Source organism: Musa acuminata, chromosome BXJ3-8, assembly GCF_036884655.1.
Source record: "Musa acuminata AAA Group cultivar baxijiao chromosome BXJ3-8, Cavendish_Baxijiao_AAA, whole genome shotgun sequence".
Taxonomy (NCBI): Eukaryota; Viridiplantae; Streptophyta; class Magnoliopsida; order Zingiberales; family Musaceae; genus Musa; species Musa acuminata.
In genome coordinates this window covers 39702663-39720000 of record NC_088356.1, presented here as the reverse complement: position 1 = coordinate 39720000, position 17338 = coordinate 39702663, and the positions used below count along the sequence as shown (strand labels likewise).

The 17338-nt window shown below is 37.1% G+C and overlaps 2 protein-coding genes across 2 annotated transcripts; both read left to right on the top strand.

Annotated features, from left to right (window-relative positions):
* LOC103994663 (uncharacterized protein At4g06744-like) lies at window positions 1-1821 on the top strand. The gene has a single exon (XM_009415065.3). The coding sequence runs from the start codon at window positions 192-194 to the stop codon at window positions 1578-1580; it is 1389 nt and encodes a 462-aa protein (XP_009413340.2). The 5' UTR covers window positions 1-191; the 3' UTR covers window positions 1581-1821.
* A 10599-nt stretch (window positions 1822-12420) lies between these two features.
* On the top strand, window positions 12421-16963 carry LOC135644687 (probable arabinose 5-phosphate isomerase). The gene is made up of 3 exons (XM_065162489.1): window positions 12421-13159; window positions 14331-14554; window positions 16553-16963. Exons 1-3 carry the CDS (start codon window positions 12509-12511, stop codon window positions 16707-16709), a joined length of 1032 nt encoding a protein of 343 aa, XP_065018561.1. The 5' UTR covers window positions 12421-12508; the 3' UTR covers window positions 16710-16963.
* Window positions 16964-17338: the final 375 nt, after the last annotated feature.

Genomic DNA, 17338 nt, shown 5'->3' with positions numbered 1-17338 from the left:
TCTCCCAGCTGTATCTGTCTGTATTCATCTCCCACTCCTTCGATTCTTCCACGTATGCCAGAGAGATCGTAACATGGGAGAGTGCAAAAGCCTTGAGATTTAGCTTTCCGAGCGAGGAGTTAATGAGATGTCTTATAAGTAGGTGGTGCTGACGGTTGCTTCGTTGACAGAGTGCGAGATAGAAGAAAGGCATGGGTCGCCGACGCAGCTTCTGCTTCTCGCCCATGCAACTGTTCCTCTTCTTCTCGGGGCTCCTGCTTATCCCCACTCTCAGCAGCAGCAGCAGCAGCACAAGTGACAGGAAAGCCCTTGAGATCGGCATCGGCATCGGCATCGGCGGCGGGCCTCCGCCTCCGCCTCCGGAAGCTCAGCCCAGAAGGCCTCCTTCTTCCCCGCAGCAGCCGCAGCCTTGCGACTTCGAGAACATCCTGCAGTACAGAGCCTACTTCGTCATCCAGCGGTTCAAGAGAACCATCACCTGCGATCCCTTGAACAAGACCGACACGTGGAGCGGGTTCAAGTTATGCAACAACGACGGCGATGGCTACCAAGGCTTCTACTGCGAGACGCCGCCCAACCGGAAAAACATGCGAACCATCGCCTCCGTCGACTTCAATGGCTTCAAGCTCGGGGCCCCAACCGTCTCAAGGTTCGTCGACCAGCTCCCCGACCTCGCGCTCTTCCATGCCAACTCCAACAACTTAGGCGGCACCGTCCCGTACATCCGTACACTGCCATTCTTCTACGAGCTCGACCTCAGCAACAACGACTTCTCCGGCGGATTCCCCGTCAACGTGCTCCCCCTCGTCAACCTCTCCTTCCTCGACCTCCGCTACAACGGCTTCGCCAGCCCCCTCCCGCCTTCCGTCTTCCTCATCCAAACCCAGGTGCTCTTCCTCAACAACAACAAGTTCTACCAGCACATACCCGACAACCTTGGCAGCACCCCCGCCGCCTACATCACCTTCGCCTACAACGACTTCACCGGCCCCATCCCTAGCTCCATCGGCAAAGCTTGCGAGACGCTGATCGAGATCCTGTTCCTCGGCAACCGGCTCTCCGGCTGCCTCCCCTTCGAGGTGGGGCTGCTGAAGAAGGCCACGGTGTTCGATGCCGGGTCCAACCAGCTCACCGGCCCAATCCCCCTCTCCTTCGGGTGCTTGGAGAAGGTGGAGCAGCTCAACCTGGCGGGGAACCAGCTCTGCGGGGAGGTGCCCGACGTGGTGTGCCGGCTGGCCAAGTACGGCAAGCTGGTCAACCTCTCCCTCTCCGACAACTACTTCACGTCTTTGGCGCCCAGCTGCATCAGCTTGATCCATTCGAATGTGTTGGACGTGAGGAAGAACTGCATTCCGTGGCTGCCCCACCAGAGGTCGCCGGAGGAGTGCGCCTGGTTCCTGAAGCTCCCCAAGGTCTTCTGCCCCAACGCGCACTACATTCCCTGCCACTTGCCATGGGAGGGCAGGGACGAGCTCGATTCGTCCGCATCGTCGTCGCCGGCGGTGGATGGAGGGAGGGACAAAAGTCCGGCGTCTGGGTACACCACTTACCAGGCCCTGCACCACCATGACAAGCCATAACCAACGGGAATTCGCGGTTTAGGTGTTCATGCCCGTGTCTGTCATCCACGTCCAGTAACTGCATCTCTGTTTTCCTTGTAGCTTCTACTCGTTTCCTCCCTTTATCTTCGTGCAAACATTAGTGCCGTCGAGCTAAATGTAGACAATGCATTAACGCCATGGATCTACTCCTCTTCCACCCCGGTTCAGTTGTAAGCGTGGTGTTGCCGCATTCTAATGTAATAAAAACTTTCTTCTCGTCCGATGAATCCAAGCTTGTTGCACTTCTTTAGGACAGAAATCTGTGCAGTACATTGCAAATAAAGATTGTATACATGGTTGTCCAATTTGTCAAATTAGTATTATCCATAAGGTCCTTTGAAAAATGGTCTGCATGAATACAAATGGCAGTGTGTGTGTTTTTGAATTTTTAGCTCAACTCCCCAAATAGTCAGGATTTACTATTTTGTTTGTGTTGTTGCTGTTGTAGTGCTTTTTAGTATAACAACTAGTAATCAGTATGTGAACACTACTCTCACATGAATTTTTCTATTTGTATTTATTTAAAATTTATAAAGATTAAATGATGAAGATGAACTATGATCACATGATCGTAAATCTATATCTATCAGTTCCATCTATCCTGTGATATAAGATTGACATACTTGATGGTTGACCAAGCAAATGTCTTTCTCCTATTTGGAGTAGTGCAAATAATAGACTTACTCTAACATGCATCAATACCCTATTCCACTCTCACATTCCGACGCATCAAGTCTTGCTAAGGCTCTCTTCTATGGTCCATGCATAGCATTTTATCTTGCATTATCTGAGGAAGAACAATTCTCCATCAGTGCTTTTATATTGGTATGTTTCTTTGGATTTTTCTAGCTTATCTATCTTCCATTGCACACACTTTACTCCTAAATCACATCCATGAGGTGAGCGATGGCTCTTTATTGTACTTGTAATTGCAACTCTCCAGTTCTGTGGGATCAGAATATATGCCATTATTCTACTGTGTTGCACAGATTGCCATTATTCTTAGGTCCCTCATCAACCAAATGCTGGTTTCATGGTCCGTAGAGAAGACATTTAATGAGGGAAGGGGTTGCACTCTGAATTCAAATTCTTTAACACATCAAGAGGAGAATAATCCTAGGATTAACTTGACATAACCGTAATCACCATCAAATTTATTTAAGTGGTGATTCAGAAAATTTTTTATGATCGATGATATCGATATCATAAGTAGTATTACACTCTCCTCACCTCAAGACCATATGATCCAAAAATGCTTTAAAAGGTAATATGTTCAATTAGTAATTATAAATCAAATCAAGTAACTAAATTATGGTGTTAGAGATGAATTACTTAATTTTTCTTGTCGGATAACATTTTCATAAAGGGCTTATCCTTGGTGTCTATTGTTATTGGACATCTAGATTGTTTGATTAGGACATGCCCTAATCTATGGGAAGTGCCTTGACACATGAACCTATGGTTGGTGGCTTCACCCCTCAATTATTAGGTTGATCATGTGATCTGTTTATGGGAAAATATAACTGTGCATTTTCTTGTTTAAAGTCATATCATTGTACAAATGTCTTGTGACAAAATCACATGAAACTTATGTGATGGGCCATTTGTAGGTCTCATCATAATGGTGACAGAGCAAGTGCCATGCTGAAGAGGGACTTGAACTTGATTCATAGGACAATATTGGTGAGCTTAGTTCCATTTCATAAAGGGGAAAGCATCTTCACCCAATTAGGTGGAGTTCAATACTGATAGATTCTATCAAAGGTCAATGACTAACATTTAAACACAGTACAAATCCAGACAAGCTGCATAAAGGAATGTATAATTGCAATGAATCTTAATTGTTAAAAGAACAGTCATGTTTTAGTAGTTCCACTATCATCTCATCCCTACCACCATTTAAGTTTAGCATGGTTTAGATATGTCATCACAACTATCACAAATCAAATATTTAATTATCTATACTGTAGTACACAACATTAGTAAGTGCATTTCTTTCTTCTTCATGTCCTATTCCAAAAAAAAAAAAGTTTTGAACTTTGGAAACCAAGAAGAATATTAATTTCAAGGACTTGTAATTTTTTTCCATAAATTTGAAAATTTAATTGTCTGAATGTTAAATTTGTTTTGAGAGCCTATTAAAGCTGTCAAGAATGTTTTCACCAAAATGTCAATTGTTTCTCCATGAAAAGTTTTCATAGTACAGCAAATTAATTTTATTGATTAACCCAAGTACAAATGTATGCTTTATGGGCATATAGCAGCTCCCTACTCAGATTCTTTTCTTGTATTTATTAGGAGTTTGGAGGATTTCATGCTTTCTCCAGTAGCTTCCCTTGTCACTGATAATTCATCTTGGATTGTTATAGCCAAAAGAAAAACCTTAAAGACATTGACTTATTAATCACTATTCCATTGAGCATTTTGTTGGGTAAAACGTACGATATTTATATTTTTTATTAAAAAAATAATAAAATTTAAAAAATAAAATAAAATAAAATAAAAAAAAGAAGATAAAATCGAGATAGAATTTGAAGGCACATAAACATTGTCTTAAGGTGAAATCTCATCCTTACATATCGGATTTTTTTAAAGATTTTCACCCCATTATTATCTATTTTTTGAGCATGATCGTTAAATAACTTAACTAGACTCTTTAGCGAATCTAGCAATAGAACCAATAAATAGAAACATATTTAAGATAAGAGGAAATATTATATTTATCTCTTCATTGAATTGATTAGGATTATAGAGGCTAAAAGTGCCCTAAAGATTATCATGAAAGAACATTTACCCAAGAAACATGTTCCTTCATATATAACCATCAAAAACTAATAGTAAACTATTTTAAATTTTAAAATTAAATACAACACATTTGTGGTGCATATTATGATGTTATGTTCTTGAAACATGAATTAGAAAGCTACGTACAAGGCATTTTACCTTTTTCTTCATATATATATATATATATATATATATATATATATATATATATGAAGTAGTATATTAAAGTTGCAGTTGTCAAATCTAATCTGATGACAAAATTTCAACAAAATTTAGCAGATTCTTAGCAATTATAATATTAAATCTTGGCAAAATTTCAGTTAATCTTTTGTATATATGTATAGAAATTTGCGATGGTATGTATTGATTACCCAATCATTAGGATTTGCTGTAATTGCACTTAAAAGTTTGCTTGTAATGAAAATTTACACATGTTTGGATAAAGGCTCATCTCTAACATGAGAGAATATGTTTTTCAGAAAAACCTAATTGTTGATTTTGAAATGCTTATTTTTTAAGTTGGATTTTCCTCAAATAACTCATACTTCTTTATATGTTGATAACATGAGTACCATTAGAGTTGTTGTTAATCCTATGCTTCATAAAAAAAACCAAAACACATAAAGGTGGATGTTCACTATATTGGAGATATCACATCATCATGTTACCTTATGCCCTAATAGAGTTTCAAACTATAGATATTTTTAATGTCATTGATGAAAACTCGACATCAATTCTTAATTAACAAATTGTTGCTTGTTGATTCACCACGGACATCAATGTTAAATCTAGTCTGATGTCAAAATTTCAGCAACTATTTAGTAGATTCTCAGCAATTACAGCATTAAATCTTAGTCAAATTTCAGTCAATCTTTTGTATATATTTCCTATGATGTGTATTGATTATCCAATCATTGGGATTTATTATAATTACACTTCAAAGTTTTAAACTTTACATATGTCTATATAAAGTTTATATAAACAATATGTTTTCATGTAAAGAAACTTTACATATGTTTATATAAAGTTCTATCTCTAAGATGAGAGGACAAAATTTCCAAAAAAAAAAATAATTATTATTTTTGATAGAAACAACAAGAAGAGGAAGAACAGCAACAAGAACTGGCGGAGATGGCCTCTCCAGAGAGAGATCGATGGTGACCTGGCAGCAACCTGGTGAAGGGAAGTGGTCAACGATGGTGACGACCAAGCTGGTTGCCAGTCACGGCCTAGGCACTGCATGGTTGGTGCCGCCGGTGCATCTCACCGAGTACCTCCCTCCGCACGCCGCCGCTCGCTGCTGCTATCGTCACTCCCTTCTCCTCGAAGCTTTTCATCATCATGCATCGTTAGAATCTATTTCACCAGAGTCTACGACTCGATCAGTTGTGTGTTCTTGGACAACTTCTTCAACTTAAGATTCATAAACAACTGATGCAGCAATAGCCAAAACTAGCAGAAACATATGAGGAGATGTGTTTAGCAGTCAAAGCGACCACCACATCAAAGTGATTAGAAATGTCATGCCTTGGAATATGATCAGAGACGTCGTCAACTTCCTTTCAAAACCTAATCAGGTCATGACTTTTCATAGAATAGAAACCTGACTTTCCAATAAGGACTGCGATGTATTATCAGTCTAGATTGGAAACAAACCACAAGTCAAGGAGATGGACTTCCGCAACGTTCATTCAGGTTGCATGCATAAGTCGATAGCAACAGTCTTTCCCTGAGAACAAAGAACACACTCATCGATGAGGCATCACCAAATTGGAGTATATGGTCAAGCAAATGCATGTGTATGTTGGGCTTAGACGTGTCCTGTTGGAAAAATACGATAAAAAAGAGGATGAAAATATTATGGAAACAAATAACAAACACAAGATTTAGAATACTCTAGGAAATATATTTATGTTTGAAACGTATATAAACACTTTCCTAAAAATGATATTTGCATCTTTTTTAGTGGATATGACAAGTCTTTACAATAGAAGATCTGTATTAAGTAAACAATAAAGAATCTTCAAAGAGGAATTAGAGAATATCTAATTCAATCATTTGGAGAGTAAAGAAGTGAATGAAAGAGATATCATGATAATTTACTCTTAAATACCTATTTATAGATTTTTTTCACAAAAGACACCATCTTTGAAAAATAACTACCAAAATAACTAAAAGGAAACCATCTTTTCAAATAAATCTTTTGAAAAGAATTTTTTTTTAATTTGAACAATTTATAACAATCCCTCATTCAAATTTAAAATTTTTTTCAAGTGATTAAATAGTATTTATGAATAAAGTCATATATCTTTCGATTTAAATATTACCTTAGTGTAAGCATCACAAAGTGAAGTCGAAATCCTAAATAGCATAAAAGCTTTGAATTTGTTATTTCTAATGACAACACCAGTAATACCACACACATAAATACAATATCCTTGTATTCCTCATAAAATCTCGATCAGCCCTAATATGACCTTGGGCTCATCTAAGTTCTTAAACTTTTATGAGAGAAACTCTAACTCTCAATCGAAACGGCACCACTTCTAAGTTCATATAGGTAAAGTTCTTATAGTATCTATCACTCTTTAAGATATTTGTCCTAACTTGACTAAACCTCATCAAGAGTATAATTAACTCAACTCTCATTCGGTGACAACCAACACTTTAATATCTTTAGATGAGACTCATAAAATATTTCAAAGTGTTGAACCACTCCACATGTCAATGACTTATTCTAACCCTTTGAACTCATCATTACTCATTTCATAATGTTGAGTAGGGTTGCTATCATTGGTGGATCTTTTATTCAAAGAGTTTTAACCCCATCCATTTTGATGTTGATCTTACAACTTCTCTTGTAAGAGGTTTGGTGAATGAATCAACCAAATTCTCACTTATTTTCACAAATGCGAGTGAAACAATCCCACTCTTGATTAATTTTCTCACGTAATCATATCTAAGACTTATATGTTTTGAATTTTCATTATATATTTCACTATACGCACAAGCTAAAGTGGTTTGACTATTACAAAGTATAGAAATTGAATTCACTCTCTTAGAAGTCAATGGAATTTAGTATAGAAATTGAATTCACTCTCTTAGAAGTCAATGGAATTTCTAATAGAAAGTTCCTCAACCATTCAACTTTCATTCATGCATCTGATAGAGCAACAAATTCCGATTCCATAGTTGAGTGAGTTATACACATTTGTTTCTTGCTCTTCCAAGAAATAATGCCACCTCCTAAGATAAATACCCAACCAGTAGTGGATTTGTTATCTCTAAAACTCGATATTTAATTTGCGTCAGTATATCCTTCTAAAATAGCAAGAAATTTTAAGTATTGTAGGCCATAATCTTTGGTTCGTTTAAGGTACCTAAGAACTCTTTCAATAGCCTTCCAATGCTCTACATTTGGATTACCAATAAATCTACTCAATTTACTAATTACAAATACTATATCAGGTCTTGTGCACTCCGTTGCATATATAAGACTTCTTATAGCACTTGAATATTCTAATTAAGTCACTATTTTTCCAACATTCTTGACTAATTTGATACTTAGGTCAAATGGGGTATTTGCTTCTTTGATTTTTAAGTGACTGAATTTCTCCAAAACTTTCTCTATGTAATGAGTTTGACTTAAAATATATCCCCTACTATTTCTTTTTACCTCGATATCTAGTATAGTATCAACTTGCCCAAAATCTTTCATCTTAAATGTTGAAGATAGAAACTTCTTTTGTTTCTACAATACCTTTTATGTTGTTACTCACTATTAGCATATCATCAACATAAAGGTAAATTATCACCTTATAGTCATCACAAGTTTTGAGATAAATATATTTATCTGCAATATTATGAATAAATTCATTAAAAAGAATTATTGCATCAAATTTCTTATGCCATTATTTTGGAGCCTGCTTTAAACCATATAATGACTTAATAAGTTTACACACTTTATGTTCATTTTCTGGTAGAATAAAATATTCAGGTTGTTCCATATATGCCTCCTCATTGAGGTCTCCATTTAGGAATGTCGTTTTGACATCTATTTGATGAACATAAAGATAAAAAATTGATGCTAAAACAAAAATAATTCTAATAGATATGATCCTAGCCACAAGAGCATATGTGTCAAAATAATCTATTCTTTCTTTTTATCGAAATCCTTTAGCAACTAACCTTGCTTTGAACGTTTGGAGAGTACAATTTGTATGACATTTCCTACAAAATATCCTTCTACAACTAATAGGTTTAGAGGCAAAAGGTAAATCAATAAGTTCCCAAGCGTGGTTTGACATAATAGAATCCATCTCATCATTAATAGCATCTTTCCAAAAAGCAACATCATGAGATGTCATAGCTTTTTTAAACATTTTAGAATCATCTTCCGTTTGTAAAATAAGAGGAATTATTTTTAAGACTCTTATTAGTTCCTTCTACAAGGTAAAAAGAAATACTCTGATCCCATCCGATCTTAATGTTTTTGCTTTTCATACCTGAGTGCTTCTCCTTAATTCATGAGATTGCTCTTCAATCTCTTGTGAACTTGATTGATGTCTAATCAAAGAAATATTAGGTTGCTCACCAACCTTTTGAGATGTCTCTATTGGTGACTCTTCACTAGTTTGGAGGATGAACATCATTACTTAAAATCATTAAATATTCAAAGAACTCTATATCTCGAGATTCTATTATGATATTAGACTTAAATGAAGAAGTCTATAAGCTTTGCTATTTGAAGCATAGCCTATAAATGCACATTTGATTTCTCTAGTTCTCAACTTTATCTTTTGAGGATCATTATTCTTATAATATGCAAGACACTCCCATACTTTAAAATAACCAATGTTAGGTTGTCTTCCTTTCCATAACTCATACGGAGAGATCTTATTCTTTTTAAAGAAAATTATATTTAAAATATGACATGCAGCAACATAGCATTAATCATCTCTAGATAAGTTTAATTTTTTCTTTCTATTAATCCATTTTGCTCAAGTGTTCTAGGTGCTGAACATTCATGAATTATGTCATGTTGTTCACAAAACAAGTTAAATTCATTAGGAAAGTATTCTCCTCCTCAGTCACTTCTTAAAACTTTAATTTTCTTCCCTAATTGATTTTTAACTTCTGCTTTATATGCCTTAAAAGTATTAAAAATATTATTTTTATGTTTCAATAAGTGAATCTAGACGTATCATTTGTAAAAGTAACGAAATATCTATTACCTCCTCTTGTTAATATGTAATTTAATTCACATATATTAGAATGTATTAAGTCTAACAAATTAGTATATCTTTCAACACTTTTAAAGGATTTCATCATCGATTTAACATAAATTTTACATTTATTAAAATCATCAAAATAATAATTTATTAAGCCACACTTAACCATTCTTCTAATGGTGCTAGTTCCAATATGTGCTAATCTATCATATTATAATGAATAAGAATCAACAATATAAATAAATATAAAATCTTTATTAAATTTAGAATCATCGCCAACAATAGATAATTTGATCATTCCGTCAGCGGAATAACCTTTTCCAACAAAAGTTTCGGGATAGAATTAACTTTCCAGATTCAAATACAGATTTAATTCCAAGTTTACCAAGGAGATTCTCACTCACTAAATTTCTACTGATATCTGGTACATAAAGAACATTAGTAAGAGTGACTTTTTTTCTCAAAGTGGAAGTGAGTTTCACATTTCCCTTGCAAATCACCTTAGAACGAACTTCTTTGTAAGTCTTAAAGAGTGCCTTATCATAGCAAATATGGATGGTAGCACAAGTATCATACCACCAACTAGAAACCTTGTCAAATATGACATTCACTTCGCTCACCGTAGCGATTATATTATCATCTCCCTCAATGGAGTTAACTTCCGGTTTCTGGCCTTTTTTAAATCTACAATCCCTAGCAAAATGACCAGTTTTTTCATAAATAAAACAGCCTCCACTCTTTGACTTCTTAAATTTTCTTTGATCCTTTTTGGGGCCAAATGATTCTCCTTGTTTTGCTTGCCTTTGTTGAAATTCTTTGGCTGATTCACAATATTTGCTTTTATATTGCCAAAAGAGTTCTCACTCTTGTCTCTCATCCTCGATTCCTCGTTGATTCAAATATGTTTTTGAATTTGCTCCAAAGTAATACCCTTGGAGTCATACAAAATCTTCTTCCTAAACTCTTTCCAAGATGAAGGCAACTTGGCTATTATAGCCCCTACTTGAAAAGGTTTAGGAAGTTTAATTTTTTTAGCCTTCAGTTGATTAATAATGACCTGCAACTCATACACTTGTGCTAAGATTAACTTATCATCCACAAACTTGTAATCAAAATATTTAGAAATTAAACTTTTTTTTTTATACATTCTTTCTCACCATGATACTTGAATTTCAAAGCATTCCAAATTACTTTTACAGATGGTTCCACTATATAAAGATTATAAAGTCGATCTGAAAGAGTATTGAGAATGTGTCCTCTACACATGACTTCATCTTTATTTCTCTTCTTTTGTTCAGCCTTGACTTCATCAGTGTTATCATCGGTTAGATCAAGAATTGATTTTAGATTTGGATCAAATACATAAAAGATCTTCAAAGCAGTTAACATGAACTTCATCTTATCTTACCACGGGTAAAATTTATTCCATCAAAACGATCCAAATGAATAAAATCTTGATTCAATAATTTGATAGTATTTGTGGCCTCCCATGGTGAATTTATATAAACTCATAAAATATTATTTTTAGATTATTAAAAAATATGACAAAGAAGATGATAATACTATGGAAATAAATAACAAACACAAGACTAAGAATACTCTAGGTAATATATTTAGGCTTGAAACATGTATAAATATTTTCCTAAAAACGGTATTTGCATCATTTTCTCAATAAGATTGTTATGGGTTCGATGCAAATAGTTTTAGTAGATATGACAAACCATTTGTATTGAACAAATAATAAATAATCTTCAAAGAGAAATTAATGAATGTCTAATTCAATCACCTGGAGAGTAAAGAAGAACATGAAAAAAATGTCATGATAATTTACTCTCAAATACCTGTTTATAGATTTTTTATAAAAAATATAATCTTTAAAAAATAACTATCAAAATAATTAAAAAGAAAATCATCTTTTCAAATATTTTTTTTGAAAAAAAAAATTATTTCTTAATTTGAACGATTTATAACATGTTCAAACCCCAATAATAACATAGACTTCGGACCTTTGGACATCTAAGTTTTCTCTTCGAATCGATAAATTCGAACCCGATACTGTCACTATCAACTTTTAAGTAGAAAAACGATCGTACATATAAATAGACAAGACTAATGAGCTTGTCGGTGGCCTCATCACCACGCTCTCCACATGGGCAAGCAAGAACCCCACAATAAAAAATACGTTCCCTATTCATCCCAATAGACTCACATCACGAAGGCACAACTTTGTTGGGTCCCACGTTGGCTTTCTATGATTGTCGAATCGTGAGACGGGTCGCTGGGACGGGGTTCTTGACGAGGTGTTCGTACACAAAGTCCTCGTCCTGCGTTTTGCCACCGCAGAGTAAGTCGTCTCCTGGGTCGCGAACTTTGTCCGCAGGCGACCGACAAAGTAGTCGGAATCCTATCCAAGCATTGTACGATGGAAATCATATCTCCCTTTAGCAGCCAGTGGGAACCACAGGATATGGAGACTTCTCTGTGGGATTTGACAAGACTCTTACAAGTTTTTATTGCAGAAGATCTGCATCGTATCTCCGTTTCCAAACAATTTTGGGAGAATGATCGCACACCTTTAAAATGCACTTCCACGTTTCGATCAGCCCCGTTTCGGGATGACCCACTAATGAACCTTTATTTCACACAGTGACGTAATTAGGATCTTAATCCATGTTGGAAGGCTTAGACTGGCCAATTACAAGGCAGGTAAGTGACGAGGTCAGATTGTTCGTCCGCTCGAGTGTTTCCCCCTCGTCTGTCAAATCTTTCTGCACATAATAGCTACTGTGCGGGCATCCACGTACGATAAATACTTCTCCCGGCGCTCTCTTCCCTCCCCATTTCCACCATCCCCGTCCTCGTTTCCGGCGAGATACCAGAAGAGACCCAGAGATGGGATCTTTGCCGCCCCAGATTCTTGGCGTGCTGGGATCGGCCGGGAAGATTGACGCCGGTGAGCTCGGCCACCTGTTCCGGGCGCAGCGCAGCAACCTCGAGCATTTCTTCGACCACCTCGACCTCGCCCAAGCGTCGGACTTCGCCCAAGCCCTCCTGGACGCCCCCGGCGCCGTTTTCTTCTCCGGAGTCGGCAAGTCCGGCATCGTCGCCCACAAGCTCGCCCAAACCCTTGCTTCCCTCGGCTTTGCCCGCTCTGCTTTCCTATCCCCCGTAGACGCCCTTCACGGAGACCTGGGTGCCGTGTTTCCCGGAGACCTCCTCGTTCTCCTATCCAAGTCCGGCTCCTCTCAGGAGCTTCTCGCCCTCGTCCCCTGCGCCCGCGCTAAGGGTGCTCGCCTCCTCTCCCTCACCTCTGCCGCCGAGGGCGCTGGCAACCCACTCGCCACCCTCTGCGACGTCAATGTCCATCTCCCCCTCCAGCGAGAGCTCTGCCCCTTTGGTCTCGCCCCCGTCACCTCCGCGGCGATCCAGATGATGTTCGGGGACACCGTCATCGCCGCCCTTATGGCAGCCCGGAGGCTCACCAAAGAGAAGTACGCGGCCAACCACCCTGCCGGAAAGATTGGGAAAAGCCTCATCTTTAAGGTTCGTTGAGATCTCAAGAACGGTATTTTGTTGTTCTTTTTAATTAGATTGATTCTTTTTTGAAAGAAGACTGTCCAAATCCGGCAAAGATTTTAAATTGATTCTCCCGAAGAAATTCCAAGAGGTGCATTGTGTTTAGATGAATTGGATTGGACTATTACCACTAGTTTGGGAATGAATATGGATCTGGGCTTCATTCAGTTGCTTAATTTTTGGCTCAGATCTCGATTTACTGTCTTGAAATTGCAATGTAGGTTGTCAATTTGGGTACCTTGTAAACATAATGATGTGGTATCTGCACCTTGTCTTTTGCTGATCATTGATAAATATTTGTTCCATTTAGGATTGCCTGTAGGTTTTTTAAATGGCATTGTATCTTTGTCTTCTTCCTATTGAAGGCTTAGGACTGTCATAAAATCATGAACTAATGTTATAACATATTTCCACTTTAGTGTGAAAACTCTGGTAGCCAGTTTGCTTTATGTGGTAAAGTCTTACATCTTTTCCATTGTGTTACCCCATTTCACACAATTGTATCGAGGAATGATGCAATTGTCAACATTCCACATTGCTGTTCTTAAGTCAGAAGCAAGTCGAGACTTTAGCAATGGTAATGATCCTACTACTTGGAGTATAATTTAAGAGGTAAAAAGTAGATGAATTTTACACTTCACTGGTTTATATACTAAATAATTGGTATTTTGAACCTCTGTTTAGGACTTTGGGCTGTTGTGATTTATTTTCCTGGTGACAATAGTATATATAGTGTATTTTGGTGATAGAATGTACTCGTCAAGGATATACTAAATAATTGGTATTTTGAACCTCTGTTTAGGACTTTGGGCTGTTGTGATTTATTTTCCTGGTGACAATAGTATATATAGTGTATTTTGGTGATAGAATGTACTCGTCAAGGATAACAGTCGTCGATCTTGTTTATACCTAAATGATTTTCACATGCGTTGAAAATAGCCCTCCATCTCACATTGTTTTTTTTTACAATCATGATAAAGAAAAGGACAGCTTATTGCATGAGATTCTAGCTGGAGCATATGTAGATGATGCAATCTCTCAGCATGACTAAAGACAATTGCAATGGTGGATGAAAGCATCCAAAAGAAATTATAGAGCTAGAGATATAGCATATACTTATTCAGCCATTCTTATGCAGGTGAAGGATGTCATGAAAAAGAAAAATGAGCTTCCTTTGTGCAAGGACGGGGACATGATTATGGATCAGTTAATGGAGTTGACAAGCAAAGGATGTGGATGTCTTCTTGTTGTTGATGAAATGTTGCATCTAATTGGAACCTTTACAGATGGTGATCTTCGGCGCACACTCAAATCCAGTGGTGCTGCCATCTTCAATCTCACAGTTGGTGAGATGTGCAACAGGTATCTAAATATTTCATTTTGAGTAGAATCTATGAATTCAATTTGCTCCTAGAAGAGTCTAAATTCGCAGATGTTCCATTTTGCATGGGCATAACATTTACCTATGAATAACCATCTTTTAAGTCCAAAAAGGAAAGACAAGGTGCTTAACATAACAGCTGCATGTAAAAACACTTTTAACAGTGTTATAAAAGTACTTTTAAGAAGCCACAATAGTTCCCAGTTCCTAGCAGCACCTAAATAATGTAACACTTCTCTAACAAAAAAAAAACACTTCCCAAAACCATTAATGCAATCGTTATAGGCATCTTGATTGAAAATGAACTTTTTGTGTATCTTGGGACAAACTGGCATGACTTAAATATTTTGTCATCTAACATGAACCCCCAAATCTTTATATTGGCAGCTGAAATTAGTAAGTTGAACAACCAGACTGTTATTATATCAGTTCAAGTTGAACAACCTTGATTCATATGAATGCTGTGATGTTCAAATTATATATGCATGACTTATTACAGGCTTTTATTTCAGCCACTTTGTTTAATAAGCTCATACTTCCCATTATCATCTTAGCTGGTGATGACATTAATATCATATGCATTGTTGTAGATTGTCTGATAATCAGAACGAACCTTAGAAGAGTGTAAAACAATTCGATAGGTAAATGATAACAAAACAGATTCTGTTTGTGCCACATTGCATTTTGATCCTACTATGGTAGAGCATAGATTTAGATTAATATATCTTTTCTAGGAAAAGTTGAGATACAGTGTCTCATTCCTTTGTCAAGAAAAAGAAGTGCATCCCATCCATGACAAAGTAATACCGGACTGCAGAGCAAATCACCCAAAGCATCCTCAACAGACAAGTTCGTACAAGCAGAAACAGCAAGAGCTTGAACCTCATCATATAACTAACCTGCCATGTACCCTTCTGAACTCCTCCACAGTGGATGAAAAGAAAAGTATGCAACCATATAAACTCATTTACGAGAGTATGCTAGCAACTAGTCTCTCTTATTTCACTTGAGCAGATAGATTGTAATTTTGCGGGCATCTTGGAGTTTGAACATAGTGGTGGTCATCCTTAAGTTTCACAAAGGTTTTGGTTTGTTGCTTGCAATTGGAAATGCCTGCAAATAAAGTTGCAAACACAAGCAAATGATGCAACTAACAGTTGTAGGTGCAACTATTTGGGTGCTTGCATGCATGATTGCAAACCTGTAATTGCAACCAAGGTAAACAAGATGGTGGCCAGTGCTCGCACAAGAGTTGGCAGTTTCATGGTTTAATATAGAGCGGAGGGAGGTACAATGTTGAGAAGGCAACATGTGAAAGAATGGAGAGGGTATCCAAAGACAATTTCAACTTGCAGCCGGTCAACGAGTGTGATATGTGGTATTTCAAACCTAAAGCCCACATGCCACATGTAGGGTTTTAGTTGCATGCTGCAAGTACACATGCTATAAGTAGCATAGTTGCAGGCAACCAAATACTTGCAACTCGGCAACTTGCTATAAAGGCTCGCAGGCGATCCATTGACAGAGAACTAAACACCCCTAAACTCATGTGGTTTATATAGTGGTATAACATATGCAACTTTGAAATGCTACCCAATTATTATAGGGTAGTTAATAAATATTAACTGTAGCTGGAGGTAATGTATTACATCTAGACTCTAATTGATTATTTTACAGTTTTTCACTATTTTTTAAATGGACATAGATGCTACGAGGTGAGTTGTATTCTCAGAGCTAAGTTTTCTTATGCATGTCATAGTAGTTCTCTTTTCTTTTGCACTGTGGCCTCTGATTGTCTGGTTATAGTTTTTTGGCAACCTATCAAGTGGTTTTCTATGTTTCAATGGAGCAACTTCTGGCCATAGGATGTCAAAATTTCGCTGCTTGCATAAGAATTGTATGCTTTTAGATCTACTGACTTTTGTGCTTCATGATGCAAAGATGGAAACTAATTGGATACAATTTTTTTTGCCAAACAGAAATCCAAGAACAATCAGCCCAGATGCTATGGCAGTGCAGGCGATGCAGAAGATGGAATCACCACCATCTGCTGTGCAGTTCTTGCCTGTTGTTGATGACCACAATCTTGTGATCGGTATCATCACCTTGCATGGACTGGTAACAGCAGGCTTGTGATCATACTTCAGCTTATGTTTATAGATTCTTTCTCGCTTTTCTAGTATGGGCATTGTCTTCTATGTTGATGTTGTATCCGAGTTCATATCTTGCCATTGAATAGTAAGGTGCCTATGGGCACTCAGTCTATTTCCTTTTTTTTTCTGTCAAAGAAAGTTTGTTTTCACTTGCAATGCTGGTGTAATATGGATCTAGCAAGGCATTTGTAATAATACCATCAGTGATTTTGTAATATAAGTATTTATTACATAATACATCTAATGTTTATGAGTAATGATATTTGTGATCCAACACAAGACTGATGGGGATGGGCTCAGGGCTACGTTAGGCCAACCCTGAAACTTGGGCATGGCAGGGCATATCTTGCAGTAGTGACAGTTCCACTTTAAGCCTCTCTCTCTCTTTAGAAAGGATGACATGAAGTGTAAACAATGATTGCAAATTACTTGGCAGTGGAACAAAGAGTAAACAATGATGTCAGACTACCTGTTCCTTGATGGCATCCTTTGCCAAAAGATATGGGAAAGACTGGTATGGTGAGATCTGTTAATTTGAAGTGAGAATGGTAGGCATTTTTTGTTTTTTCAATGTTAAGCACTATGAATAGTTTCATATGTTAGAGTCATGAT

Bases quoted from the DNA above. Each gene is read 5' to 3' on its own strand.
- LOC103994663 (XM_009415065.3), top strand. From the start codon at position 192: ATGGGTCGCCGACGCAGCTTCTGCTTCTCGCCCATGCAACTGTTCCTC.
- LOC135644687 (XM_065162489.1), top strand. From the start codon at position 12,509: ATGGGATCTTTGCCGCCCCAGATTCTTGGCGTGCTGGGATCGGCCGGG. The intron at 13,160-14,330 runs GTTCGTTGAGAT...ATTCTTATGCAG, and splicing joins GGAAAAGCCTCATCTTTAAG to GTGAAGGATGTCATGAAAAA. The intron at 14,555-16,552 runs GTATCTAAATAT...TTTGCCAAACAG, and splicing joins GTTGGTGAGATGTGCAACAG to AAATCCAAGAACAATCAGCC.